The sequence below is a fragment of the Protopterus annectens genome, chromosome 8.part0, assembly GCF_019279795.1.
Source record: "Protopterus annectens isolate FY-2018-M chromosome 8.part0, PAN1.0, whole genome shotgun sequence".
Classification (NCBI taxonomy): domain Eukaryota; kingdom Metazoa; phylum Chordata; order Ceratodontiformes; family Protopteridae; genus Protopterus; species Protopterus annectens.
The window spans coordinates 1,266,649,412-1,266,663,171 of NC_056741.1; the positions used below are offsets into that span (position 1 = coordinate 1,266,649,412).

Sequence of the window (13,760 nt, forward strand, 5' to 3'; positions counted from 1 at the left end):
AAAACATTAATGACAAATTGAAGAAAGTAGAATGTGATGTCATGGCTAGGAAGAAATCCAAGCTAAATAGAGATATTCAGGATTATGATACAAATAAAATATACAATTGGCCCAGTAGAGGGCGCCGCTTTCAAAAGAACACCAAAAGATGTGCAAGAGGAAGTGAGGAAGCGTCTTCATGCTCTTCCACTGAGACTGGGGGAAGTCGCAAGAGTGTCTCTTTCGAAAATATTGTAACTGAGTGCCCAGATGGCAATGCAGAGAACCGAAGAGGTGATCAGAGTCATCGGAAGAATCTTCCTAGCATGCAAACGCGATCTACAAGGAATCAGGGTAAGACAAGTCATTTGTCCGTTTATAATCAGTTAAAAAACTAGATCCTGAATGTCAGCGTGTTTTGAATGAAACAACGCTGTCTGTTGATGAAGTTTGTGCGTTGTCTAGCTTTGACTATGCTGCAGTCCCGATTGGTCATGCTGAAAATGTACTTTCCGAAAAAAACAGTGTGCGTTTTTTTGAAAAGAACAATGCGCGTTCTTTCAAACAAGCAAAGCATAGCGTTGATATTCATCTGGGGCAAACGCCAGTGGCTAGAGAAAAGACTATAAATGAACTTAATTTCACGTTTTGTAATAGAACTAATAATAGAGCTGATAATTATGTTAATGCTAGACAAGATTTTGAAACTGTTCAAAGCGTTTTTGAAATTACTCAAACTGTTAGTGAAAATGACACTGTAGTAATGACTGATGGTAATAATGATTTTGATCGTTTTTCTGAATATGCACATGAAGATGATAGTGGAAGGGATGTTTTACTGAATGACATGTTTTTTACAAATGCTAGTTTGAATGTAATCAACCTTTCCAATGTTGTCTTATCTGATGAAATGCTTGGTGTTCTGTTAAAGGGCACAAAATTTGTACCTACCAGATTACCCTCCTTTTCAGACATTTATGGACGTAAAAGATTTTGTCCGTAAATTAAACTTGAAGGTTTATTTTTATGAGAGAGAAAAATGTCCTGCTAATGAAACTGAAACTTTGTTAGAGGACTCTCTTTTAAACCTGAGTACATATGATTATGAAGGTTTAATATTTGATGAAAATGGGGACTTTGATGTTCCTGAATCTCTTGTGGAAGATATTAATATTGAGGGAACCTATGGGAATGGGTATGGGCACATTGACGTCCCTTATTTTTCGGGTGACAGTAATTTTGTCCCCCCCAAAAAATCACAGGCTATAAACGCTTTTGAACATGTTATGCTCTCTAAACTTGAACAGGCACATAAGTTTTTTTGTAGGGGAAAAAAGGTTTTTAACTTGAGTAAGGATGAGTGGTTGGCCCTTAAGACATTAAGGACAAATTTGGATAGAGTCACTGTTAACCCGGCCGATAAGGGGGGCAAATTGGGTATTGATGAACACTGAAAAATATGAAGGCATTGTTAATGGTCTGTTATTGGAAGACACCCATGTGAAATTGAATTGTAATCCTTTGCCATCATATTCTGATGAACTCACTGAACTATTAGAGAGAGGGGAAAGATTAGGTTTCTTCACAGGAAAGGATGTGAAGAAACTTTTGGTAAGGGAACCTCGTCACCCGTACATTTATATTATCCCAAAGATTCACAAAGATGTTGTTAACCCACCAGGAAGGCCCATCATTTCAGGCATTGGTTCTTATATTGAGAGGGTTAATTGTTTTTTGGATTTTCATTTCAAGAAATTTCTTCCTAAAGTTTGCTCCCATGTGAGGAACACTCAAGATGTATGTTTAGCTTTGAAGGGGTTAAAATGGGAGAAGGATTACTATTGGGCAACAGTTGATGTTGCTTCACTTTATACTAATATCAATAAAAGATGGGGTTTAGAGGCAATGCATAAGATGATGGGTGAAGGGCCACGTACAATGTTTTTGTTAAGTTTATTAGAATTTAGTTTGACGCACAATTATTTTACGTGGAAAAAAGATTTCTTTTTGCAAACAAAAGGAACCGCTATGGGTGCAGCATTTGCACCCACTTATGCGGTAATTTATATGGGAGAATTTGAGAAAGAATTTATGTTTCAAAATGCTTTTTTTGTTAACAATGTTGTATTCTTTAAACGTTACATAGATGATTTAATTTTTGTTTGTAGGGGTGATATGTCTCTGTTTAGTCAGTTTATTGATGACTTGAACCAAAACTATCATGGGTTGGAATTTGTAGCACATATGTCACTATCCAATATTTCTTTCCTGGATGTAGAATTTTATGTAAGAACTGATGGTTTGGTGCAATGCAAACCTTTCAGGAAACCAACATCAGTCAACAATTTTTTGCATGCCAGCAGCATGCATCCTTCACATTTAATAAAGGCTTTACCTGAGGGGGAATTTAGAAGGAATTTGAGAAATACCTCAGACAAAAGGCTTTGGGACAGGGTTTGTGATGGAATTTTGGATAGACTGTTATCTCGAGGATATGATCGTAACCAACTTTTAGATATTAAAGAGAAATTGTTCAGAACTGAGACACCGAGGAGGAACAGATATGGGGATTAGTCACTACTGTGACACCAAAGTTGGATCAGATAAGATATTTTTTGTGTCGCGACATTCTACTTTTTCAGATACTATGGAGAAAATCATAAGAGGATTGTGGCATGTTGTATGTGAAGATCCAATAGCTGGCAATCTTTTTCCAAAACACATTACTTTCTCTTATAAAAGATATCCCAATTTAAAGGAAATATTAAATAGGAAATTGGAACCCTCGGTTGATAGTAATGTTGGAATGCATAACTGTGGCCGATGCTCAGTTTGTGATAAAATCAAAAATATGCATGGGGTTAAAATAAATGGAAAGAGATATTTGGCATTTGAGAGATTTGATTGTATGTCTTCTGGTGTAGTTTACATTTTGGGATGCGATTGCACCCCACCCATGTGGTATATTGGTCACACTACCAGGAAGGTTAAGGTTCGGATTTTGGAGCATTTGAGTGACATCAAGAGGAGCAACATGGACAGCCCAGTTGCCACTCACTTTTGCAACATACATAATGGTAATAGTGAAGGATTTAGATTTAGTGTACTTGCAAGACCTCATTTGTGCACAGGAAATTTTAAAACTGCTCTGAATAAGCTTGAACAAAGGATGATTATAGGGTATCACACATTATTTCATGCTGGAATGAATTTAGAAAGTGGATGAAATTTATTAGTGTAACAAATTTGAATTTTGTAACATATTTATTTTATTTATTTTCTAACTGTGCATATTAGTGTGTATATTATATGTTATGTAGTATTAACATTTGTAATTTATAAGGACATGAATTAGTTAAAATTAGTACAATATTTATTGTGATAAAAAATGATAACATTTCATGTTTACATATGCTGGATTTTGTCACAGCGTTGACGGGGTTAAAAATGTTTGAATTGATTAATTGATTAATTGTTTTATTGATGAATATATAAAAAGAGAATTTGTAAGTGCTTGAATGTGCTCCATTGAAGGCAAACTGCCGAGGTACCAGGACAGAACTGATGGATTAAAGCTGCTTCTTTGTTCCACCCTCTGACTGTTTTTTTTGTGGTATATTTTTGCAGATTATAGTAGAGTCATCTACGTACTGAACAAGAGACCCTTGTTGGAATGACAACCTTGTGGAGGTTGTTAATGAAAATATTAAATAGGAGGGGTCCTAACATGGAGCCTTGGGGCACACCGGTGGGGTTATGGCTATATGGGGATATAGGAGTGTTGCCATTTTACAGCATGTTGTCGATCAGATATGTAGTTTTTGAACCAGTTGACAAATGGCGTACATAGCCCAATGTTAGAAAGATGGGAAAGGAGGAGTATGTGACAGTATCAAAGACTTTAGACAAATGCAAGAACAGAGTGGAGACAATCTTCCCTGAGTCGTGGGCTTTATTAACTAGGTCCATAAAGGATATAAGTGCAGTTGAAGTACTATGGCCAGGTCTGAAACCATGCTGCATTTGAGAAAGGATTTGATTTTTGAAAAGGAATTTTAGAAGTTGGTTGTGTGTACATTTTCCAAGGAATTTGGTGATGAGAGACAGGATAACTATATGGCAGAAGTTGGAAATATGTTGAAGTACCCCCTTTGTGGAGAGGTAGTATGTTTGCTTTTTTTCCCCAGAGGTTGGTGACATAGGAATCTTGGATGGATCTATTTATGAGAATGCTAATGGGGTAAGCAATAGCATTTGCTGCAATTTTTAGGTATCTGCGGTTATGCCATCTGTTGCGTTTGAGTTGGACTTTAGTTTCAAAAGAAGTTTTTTTTATGGCTGTTGTAGGGTTGTAAGGATGGTAGAGAGTTTGAATTCTGGCAAGAAATTGGATTTAACTAAGTTTATATTGGCAGATGAGGGGGTATGATTACAGGAAGTAGTTTGGCCTAATGTGTTTGTGGTAGAAATAGGAGGCTCGGGCTGTGTATACTGAGAGAGTGGAGTATTACTTGGGAGGTTAGCAGTGCTGACAGGTTGGGAGAATATGGCTGTGATATTAGCTATAATGTCTATGAAGTAGGAGTTGAACATGCTTGCTATTTGATCTGATGTTTTGTCTGGGTGGGGACAAGGATTATTTTTGTACCAGGGCTTAGGAGAGTGCTAATGGAGGACCAGAATAGCTTTGGGCTGTTTTTGTGATTTTTTTGAAGGTTCGAGTAGTATTCTTGTCTTTGGATACAAGTTTGTTTTTTATCTGGTTATGAGGTTGCTTGTACTTTAGTATGTCTGTGATGTTCTTGGGTTTATGTCATAGTTCCAGGTTTTCTCCCCAATTATCATCATTTCCTTAGTAGATTTAGTTAACCAAGGAGCATGATTACTTCTTATTCTTTTAGTTCAGGTGGGTGCAAGGCTGTCTATTATTATTAGAAAGGTAGTGTTAAAGCAGTGCAGGGCATTTTCGAGAGAGAAAGTTTTCAGCTTATACCAATTGATGCTTTTTAGGATACTGTTGAATTTGTGGGGGGTTAAATTTTGATATGTTTTTGACATATTTGAAGTGATTTTTTTCTTTCTGAAAGTGGGATAGGCTCGGGTAAGGAAGGCAGGAAGGTGATCGCTTATAGAGTTATGGAGGGCACCAGCTGATGAGATTTTTGTAGGTCTGAGACTTGGATCCAGTCTAAGACAGTTCCTTCATTGGTTCTATCATTATATATCTAGTGGGGGGTAGAGATTAGTTGGGTATAGTGAAACAGGTTAATATAGGTGGATGGAGTTTTTGAGGACATATTAGACCAATTAATGTTCACATCATTTTTTTTTTTGTTGTTGCGGGAGGCCCATAACAATTATTTCTTCTAGAACAGGTATGTTAGTACCCGGGGAATGTATAGGACTATGATACTGAGATTTATTAGAGTGGTTAACCTTTAGGAAGGAGACCATGATTTCAGTGTTTAGGAATTGTGGGATGTGACCTGTACATGGCAGTATGTTTAGAGTATTAGGGAACAGGATGGCAACGCCACCACCTTTCTTGTTGATTCTATCAACCTTCACTACAATGTAGTTGAGAGGGAGAAATTCTGAGTCTTCTATATCAGGATGACCGAATGAGGCATGCAAGTCAGAGGTTTTACTGCAGATACCTTGAAGGTTTAGGGTAGTTATGCACAATGATTTTAAGCAGTTTGCGAGGTTTGCTGTGTTAGGGGTACTGGTGGTAGAAGGATCAGGGATGGATGGATGTCACCACAGTGGGCTAATCTCAAGAAAATAAATGAAAGTTATGAAAAGGTGATTAGTTTGGAGCTGATATAGTGCATTACAAGTAAGTTGGTATAGTTTGAATTGTGAATACAGTAGTGTGTGGGGAGGATGTGTATTTTTGAGCAGAATAATGGAGTTATATAAAAGGGGCTGGAATTTATTTCTGAGTAGCTGTCAGTCAAGGTGTAAAGAAGTGGAATTGGTGAATGTTAATATGGGGTTGATTGATGGGAATTGTATTCAAAGTGCTACTTGTAATATAGTATGGGATAAGAATATTATGTCTGCAATGGAGGGAGCCACATTGATAGGTGGGGATGGTGTTAAGTGGAAGGAAGTAGAGACCTTGAACTGGGCAAGTTCTATTGGTTAGTTGTTGGAAGGAGGTGTGGCTAAGGGATATAAATTTAAGGAAAATCGGGATGGGTGGGAATTGTGGTAGAGTAGGGAAGCATAGTGAGCCTGACCATAGCCAGGGTGAATGGAGCAGGCAGAGCAGCATAATCACTAAGGTATAAAAACAATCAGTGAGACCTGGAAGCGTTCACTTCTGACACTTGCTAGGCAACACACACACACACACACACACACACACACACACACACACCAGGGAGGAAGTGAGACTGGACACAGTCTGCTAATGGCAGTCAGTGGCCGCTGGTGAAGGAGGAGGAAACAATCTGCCAAGTGCTCCTTATGTTTCTCAGTATTTTTTTCACCACCACCAATGAAAATGAGCCATTCCACAAATTTACATCACTACCACCATACCCGCAATTGTGTGCTCACACTGTTAACTTTTAGTATCTTCCTTTCTGGCTTCTTTCCAATATGTTTATGAGGCAGAAACATTTTGTATGACATCACCAGAGAGAATATTTGTTGTAGACTAACAAAACAAAATGATCACTGATGAGGTTTGCCAAAATCTGTGTTTTTAAATATATTTTTCCTGACATTATTTAGCTGTTTTTGCTACCAGACCACACATGCGCCAGTCAGCGGCCTTAGGTCAACTGATGCCCTAAGCAAAAGGGCTCCACAGCGCCCCCACCACACCATCTGGTGCCCCCATCCTAGTCTACCTACACCAAATAAATACTGGAGAAGCGCCCCTACTAGAGTGGCGCCCTAGGCAGCCGCCTAGTTGGTCTATGCCTAAGGCCGGCCTGCCAGAACTGCAAGACAAAAGAATGAAATGGGCGGAAAATCCACATCCTCAATATGTGACAAGTGAAATCTCACACAAGAAGTACACCGTTTACAGTCTAAGAGGAAACTGTTTAAATGCATTACTTTTACTTGCATAACCTTAGTCACTGGATTCCAAAGCAACACAACTGCAAATCAGAAAACTTACCAAACTGGAAAAAAACAATGCATGATGCTTTTAAAACAAAGTTATCTGACTGTACTTGATCTTTAAGTTCTTCCTTAACCTTGCAGAAATGTGCTGTCTCTCTGGGTGCTAGTGGCTATGAAACCAGTTTTAATAAAGAATTATCAAAGGCATCCTCAGTCGTCTGGAAGACTGCAGGGATGGCTGTCAATTTGGGCTTCTCAATACCAAACAGTTCTATGTATATCTTCACCCATCCATTTTAAATGTTCTCACAGAAACTGTGGGTCTCTTCAAAGGGTACAGTTGGGGGGAGGACCAAATTAAAGCAACTCTTCCTCATCTTTGTTACACCCCAGAAGAGAATATAGCTGGTCTATGCAGGCAAGGACTTCCTCTTTTTTTGACATCCATGCTTGACAAGTGTGTTGGGGAAGGATTTTTTGATAGCTTGCTTGTTTGTGGGTGGAGTCATTTTAGAAGTCAAAGGGTCTCCTGTGGGGCAATTTGCACATGCACTTTGTTACATATTCCTCAGAGAAATGCCCATAATCAAAAATGGCTACAGTAAGCACCAGGGAACAAGTGCCCCTGGGACAGGCATCTGTCCCACCAAGTATAAAGCCTGAGGTTTGATCATAGTAGACTTTTTATAAACCACTGTAAATGTTGTCCTCTTATTTGAACGACTCTGCTGCTGGACTAACAATGTCATACATCCAACTAAGAAGAGTGCTTCCTAATGGTATCTGGGAATAGTTTTCATCTATAATACAGCAGGATTTTTTAATAATGCTGAGCTAGGCTGTGAAGCTACTATCCTGCTATCAATCTCCAAAGGGACATCTAGAGTTGGGGAAGTAAGGAAGATAAATGCCAAAGCTAGTGGCAGACAATGCTACATCACACTGGCGCCAGTGCCCTCAGACCCCCATGGGAATAACAATGGTCACAGAGGCTCATCACTTCTCTGCTAGCAGAATCGTTCAGACATTTTTGGATTTGCTGTGCTTCATGCTTACTGGAACTAGTGGAGGAAAGCTCTCCAAAACAATGAAAGGATGGATATCCTTTAGTATAGACCAAGAAGCTCTTTATGACTAAGGAAAGTCTAGAGATTGTGGGCTCTGTGAAGTTACAATTCTTATTAAACAGAGAACAGTGTTTGCATGCCAGTCCCTGATGATTCTCTTCTAAGCAAAAATGAGCAGGAGGAGATACTCATCTGGTTGAATCTGCTTTCACAGGCATACCTATTAGTGATCTTTACCAGGAATGTCATCAGCCTCAGAAAATTCACTAAAAGCATAGCGGAAAAAAAAAACAAAAATCAAAAGAAAGCAAAGCACAAACATTAGTGATGTTAGATGAAAAAAACCCCAAATCTGGATACTTACAGCTGCTTGGACAAAATCGGAGGGCAGATTGTAAATTATTCTACGAGATAAAAAAGAAAGGAAAATGGCACAGTTTCCTCTCCCATTTTTACCAAGAATTCTGCTGACATTATTGGCATAGGGTGGAGACCAGCTCCATTTTGTGGCTGTACAGATGCCCACCCCCAGCTTATTTAGGATGGACATCCCTTAAGCAAACCAAACAACTACATTGACAATGTTTTTACTGCTTCTAGTTGACAAACTAATATGTAAACTCTAACTGTTGAAAAGGGCAGGCTTTCAATAGTAACGGTTTTGTATGACTAACATGGCATTTCATAAGGGCTATATTCTAAGATAGGAAGTAAAGTGTTGGGCAAGAAAGTCTTTTCAATTTCATATTTACTTATAAGCTTAATGGTAGTATAGTTAGGGTTGGTGAAGCAGGCACCCATGCTCAAGGTGGTAGGGGGCAAAATCGGTCTGAAGTGACTTTCTGAAAGCCAGTTTTGCATTTGTGGTCTACATTAAAGTGAAATAGTGCTGTGTGTGTGCATAAACTGTAGCAGCTGCTTGATGTAGGCAACAGTTTGTTACAGTTTAAAAAAGGGCAGAAAAGCTTTTTTATCCTCAGAGATACAGATCGGTCTTGCTCCTTAAGGAGGTGTGCCAGACTGTGAACATTTTTTGTAAAGAGTAGACAGGGAAGGAAATGGGCATCAAAATAGCTAGCTACATTTCTGATGTTATAGCCTAAGCATGATTACAAAAATAAAAATAAAACAGTTGAATATAAAATATACTAAATAAAACAAATACAAAATAGAAATATCAACATATAAAATATGCACACATATCAAGACACTTAGTAAAGCAAAATAAAACAGCAAACAATCATTATTTTCCATCTGAGATGTCCAGCTCAAACATTTTATTCTAATACATTATGCTCATCAAACTCTTACTGCAGTTTTTGAATACTGTGACGTGCTCTTCATGCATGCATACTCAGAGGCAAGAGAAATCTGTCACATATCACAAAAAGTGCTTTGCCCAACAATGGATATAATATAAATAAAATAATGCAAAAAACTCACATTGCTAGTAGACTGGTAACTACGGCAGCTGCTCTGACACCAGGTGCATTCAGGGTCCTTAGAGCAGATGACTGGTCCAGTGTACATAGAGCAATAATCCAAAAGGTACTAGGGAAGAGTGACAAGAAACAGCAATGAAAGTGCAAATGTTAACAATTCACAGAATTAAATATGTCAAGCCCAAACCACCTTCATGTAGGTATACACCAGTTTAGTACCCCCCACCCTAAAATAATAAACAGAATATTGTTTTAACTCATTCACTAATCAAGTAACTGAGCCACTTCAGGAAGGAACCTATTCACAGGTACAAGTACAAATCAGAAATCAAATGCAAATTACAATGTGATATGCACAAATTACGCCATTAATTAATAATGTAAGGAAATAATAAATAATATAAGGAAGCAAACAAAAGATAAAGACAACGAGCATGACACTATCAGGAAACATTTTAAATGGTTATCAACCTAGAAAGGAGGATGGGCATATTTTCCAAAGCAAAGACTAGACAATACAGCCATGTTTAGAGTCATTGTTGAAAAGGCAGAACAAAAGAAGAAATTCAGAGCAATAACACATCATTGCCAGGATTATGTTTACATGTGGAAAGGAAGTTACAATGTGATGTAAGTTTGCCTTTGAAGGTTTTACAATCAGTAGTAACAGGGACAGGTAAGTTACACCAGTCTTGAGGTACTACTTGTAAAAGGTCAGAATTCCAGTAGCCTACAGTGCTGGTCAGTGCTTTACATTAAAGCCCATGTGACAAATATTTAGCAAGATGTATGCTCTTTCAGTAACAATACGGCAATCAGACATATATACAAACTTAAAGAGGGTCTTAAAAGGTGCAAGCAGGCAAGATAAAGCTACAGATTCTGTTTACCAATGCATTTCTTGTATTCCACTGAGCCAAAGCGTTACAAAAGACAGTGAATTCTGCACATAGGATAAGGGCTTTTTTCCAATAACACAATATGCCTCCGGTCTGAGATGATGTACAACTTTATAGAACAGTTTCAATTGCCTTATGAATTATACGATGGAAGAAAAAAGGGTTTGAATGAACAAGACTGCAAGATACTTAAAAGGTTAACCTGCCAGCTCCATGGCATACAGGGACAACCCCCTGACCAAGATCCAGAAAACTTGGGTTTGACTAGTGACCCAGGTAATGAACAAGACCGTAAGATACTTAAAAGGTTAACCTGTCAGCTCCATGTCATACAGGGACAAACCCCCGACCAAGATCCAGACAACTTGGGTTTGACTAGTGACCCAGGTACTACACAAACTGATAAGGAATGGGGAGAGATGCAGAAGCCTAGACATACTAACATCTCTCTCAGAGGAAATGATGCAGGAATATGCATGTCGTCACAGCATTCACCGTAGTTCAGGGATTGGCACAGGCAAGTTTGGGGGGGGGGGGTGCTCATCTCTTGCAATGTCAATCTACACATCTCAAAAATCAACCAGCATACTGGAAACATTACAACTTACTTAAAAACAGCCTGGTGGGTTAAGTTTAATTTCTCCCAAGTCTTTTGGGTTTCTAATACCTTGACAGAAATCAACAACATTCCCAAGTCAAAATATGATTAAAATATATGAAATAAGTACTGTTTCCATCTTTGACTTTAGTCAGAAGTGCAATTTGCAGCACCCACAATGTGCCCAGAATGGACTCACTCTGCATTTTATATGGAGGTACACGTACATGTTGCATATCTAAATAAGTCTGTAAATTCTTTTTTTATGAAACCCATTGCTCCTACTACTATTGGAAGTGTTTGGGTGTCTTTCTTCCATACTGTCCTCATTTTTGCCTGCAAATCCTGGCATTTTACGACTTTGTACACAAGACCCAGTAATCACTGGGTGTAGCAATTTCAATCATCAATGCGACTTTTGTGTTATTTTCATGGACTACTACATCTGATTTTCTCACATCTATTTTTTGAACTGCTGGTAATGGGTGATCCCATGTGATATAAACGTAATCATATTCTATAATGCTATGCGACTCGTTTCCAATGCTTCTCACCTACTTGAATATTGTAATGCTTGCACAATCCCCAGTGCAACAGTCCTGTCACATTATCATGCCTTTCAGTATACAGGCCCTCTGCTATTAGTGCATCACACCCAGCAGCAAGATGACTGTTTCCAGTTCTGTTTTACAGAACCTGCAATTATACATTTCTCCTACATGTTGAATGTACTTTGTAATCCAAAGTGTACGTAACTCCACTATCCTGGGCTGCTAATATTAACCTTTGATATTTTTGTTTACATTCCCCTCTTTATTTATTTTATTTTATTTATTTATTTATTTAAATTTGTTGACCGGGAGTGTCCGACTGGACGTAGGTCCATTTTCAGCGGAGGCCTGGGGAGAAAAGCTCCACAGTTAAAATGAACAGACAGTACATACATTGGATTACATAGTGAATAACAATTTACATAGTAATTACTTACAACATATTTACAGATGAGGAACATAGTACATCAGTAGACAACTAGAATCTTTATCTGTGAAGTGCATACCAGACGTTAACAAATGTTACAAGAAGAAGAAGTTTGTGCTGTATAATAAATACTGGCTTATGAGCATCTGAGCTTGCTATAATCAAGGTAGTTAGTGGAGTGGAAAGAAAGGTAGTGGTTGGATGGGGTGGATGATATCAGAGTGGGAGTTGCAAGGGCATAGCCAGCATGTTTTTAGTTGCGCTTTTAGTAAAGTTTTGAAGTGGGTGCATGATGGTATGGAGGTAATTGTGGGTGGGAGTGAGTTCCATAATTTGGCTATGGCGCAAGAGAATAGTGCTTCACCAGCAGAGTTATTGGCTTTAGTGATCTGCAAGTGATTTTTGCTGCTGGATCTTAGTGGTCTGGTGGTGCGATAGGGTTGGAGTAGATTCTGGAGGGATAGGACATTTAGTGGCTGGTTTACTAGTTTGTGGGCAAGTGAGAGTTGATACCACTGAAGGAGGTGAGGGAGTTCAAGCCAGCCCAGTTCAGCAAATGAGACAGTGGTGGCTACGGTAGGATGCCCCTGTGGCGATTTTGTTGTAGCAGGTCTCTAGCTTGTTTAGATCACATTGCCTTAGGTTGGTATATACTGGAGAGGCATAAAGTAGGGTGGAGATAAGGTGGGAATTTGCTATTGAAATCTTGCTGCTTTGGTGAGAAAATGCTCATTTCGTATAACACTTCTAGTTTTTTGTGGACTTTTTTTATAGTCATGGATATGTGAATGTCAAATTTTAGTTTATTGTCTATTTCCACTCCTAGCAATTTGGTGTGTTCAGTTGGGTATATAGTGGTGTTGTCTTTTGCCGTGATGTTAAAGTGAGAATATGTTTGGTGGGTTGGAAGATGAGTAGTTTAGTTTTGTCTGGGTTGAGTATTAATCGGGCATCGGATAACCATGTTTCAACAGAGGAAAAGGCTTCCTGTGTGACTTTTTTGTAGTTTTGGTAGGGACTGGGCTGAGCAGATGATGGTCGTCGAGTCATCTGCGTATTGTATGAGTGTGCCATGTTTGGTGGCAGAGGCTAGATTATTGGTGTAAACAGAGAAGAGTAGGGGTCCAAGGATGGATCCTTGGGGAACCCCTATGGAGACAGGTAGTTGGGGAGATATGTCATTCTGCCATACAACGAATTGTTGGCGGTCAGACAGGTAACTCTGAAACCAGTTGGTGACCGATTGCGAGAAGAATAGGTTATTGAGGACAGAAATAAGTTGTTTCTGTGGGACCATGTCAAATGCTTTAGATAGGTCTAGGAAAGTAGCAGAGGAGAGATAGCCATTGTTTTTATGCTGAAGGATAGTGTTAGTAAAGGAGAGTAAGGCAGTGGTGGTGCTATGGTTTGGTCGGAAACCATGCTGAGTACTGGAAAGGAGGTTGTTAGTAAGGAGGTAGTCTGAGACCTGAGAGTGTATGCATCTCTCTAGTATTTTGGAGAGTGGAGAGAGAATAGCTATGGGGCAGTAATTGGTTAGTTCTGCGAAGGGTCCGCCTTTGTGGTGGGGAATTATATGTGATACTTTCCACAGTGTAGGAACGTAACTTTCAGACAGAGATCAGTTAATCAAGATGGATACTGGGTAGGCCAGAGCATCAGCTGCGATTTGTAGGTATTCACTTGGGAGGCTGTCTGCTGCTAATTTGGTGGG

At 38.9% G+C, this 13,760-nt stretch overlaps 1 protein-coding gene across 1 annotated transcript in view; it reads right to left on the reverse strand.

Moving 5' to 3' along the window:
• Positions 1–13,760, reverse strand: part of MEGF8 (multiple EGF like domains 8) — a 1,779,602-nt gene that overhangs the window by 1,602,749 nt on the left and 163,093 nt on the right. Inside the window, exon 9 of the mRNA XM_044079419.1 lies at positions 9,573–9,680. Within this exon, the coding sequence (XP_043935354.1) occupies positions 9,573–9,680 (108 nt within the window). The remainder of the gene's footprint in view (positions 1–9,572; positions 9,681–13,760) is intronic.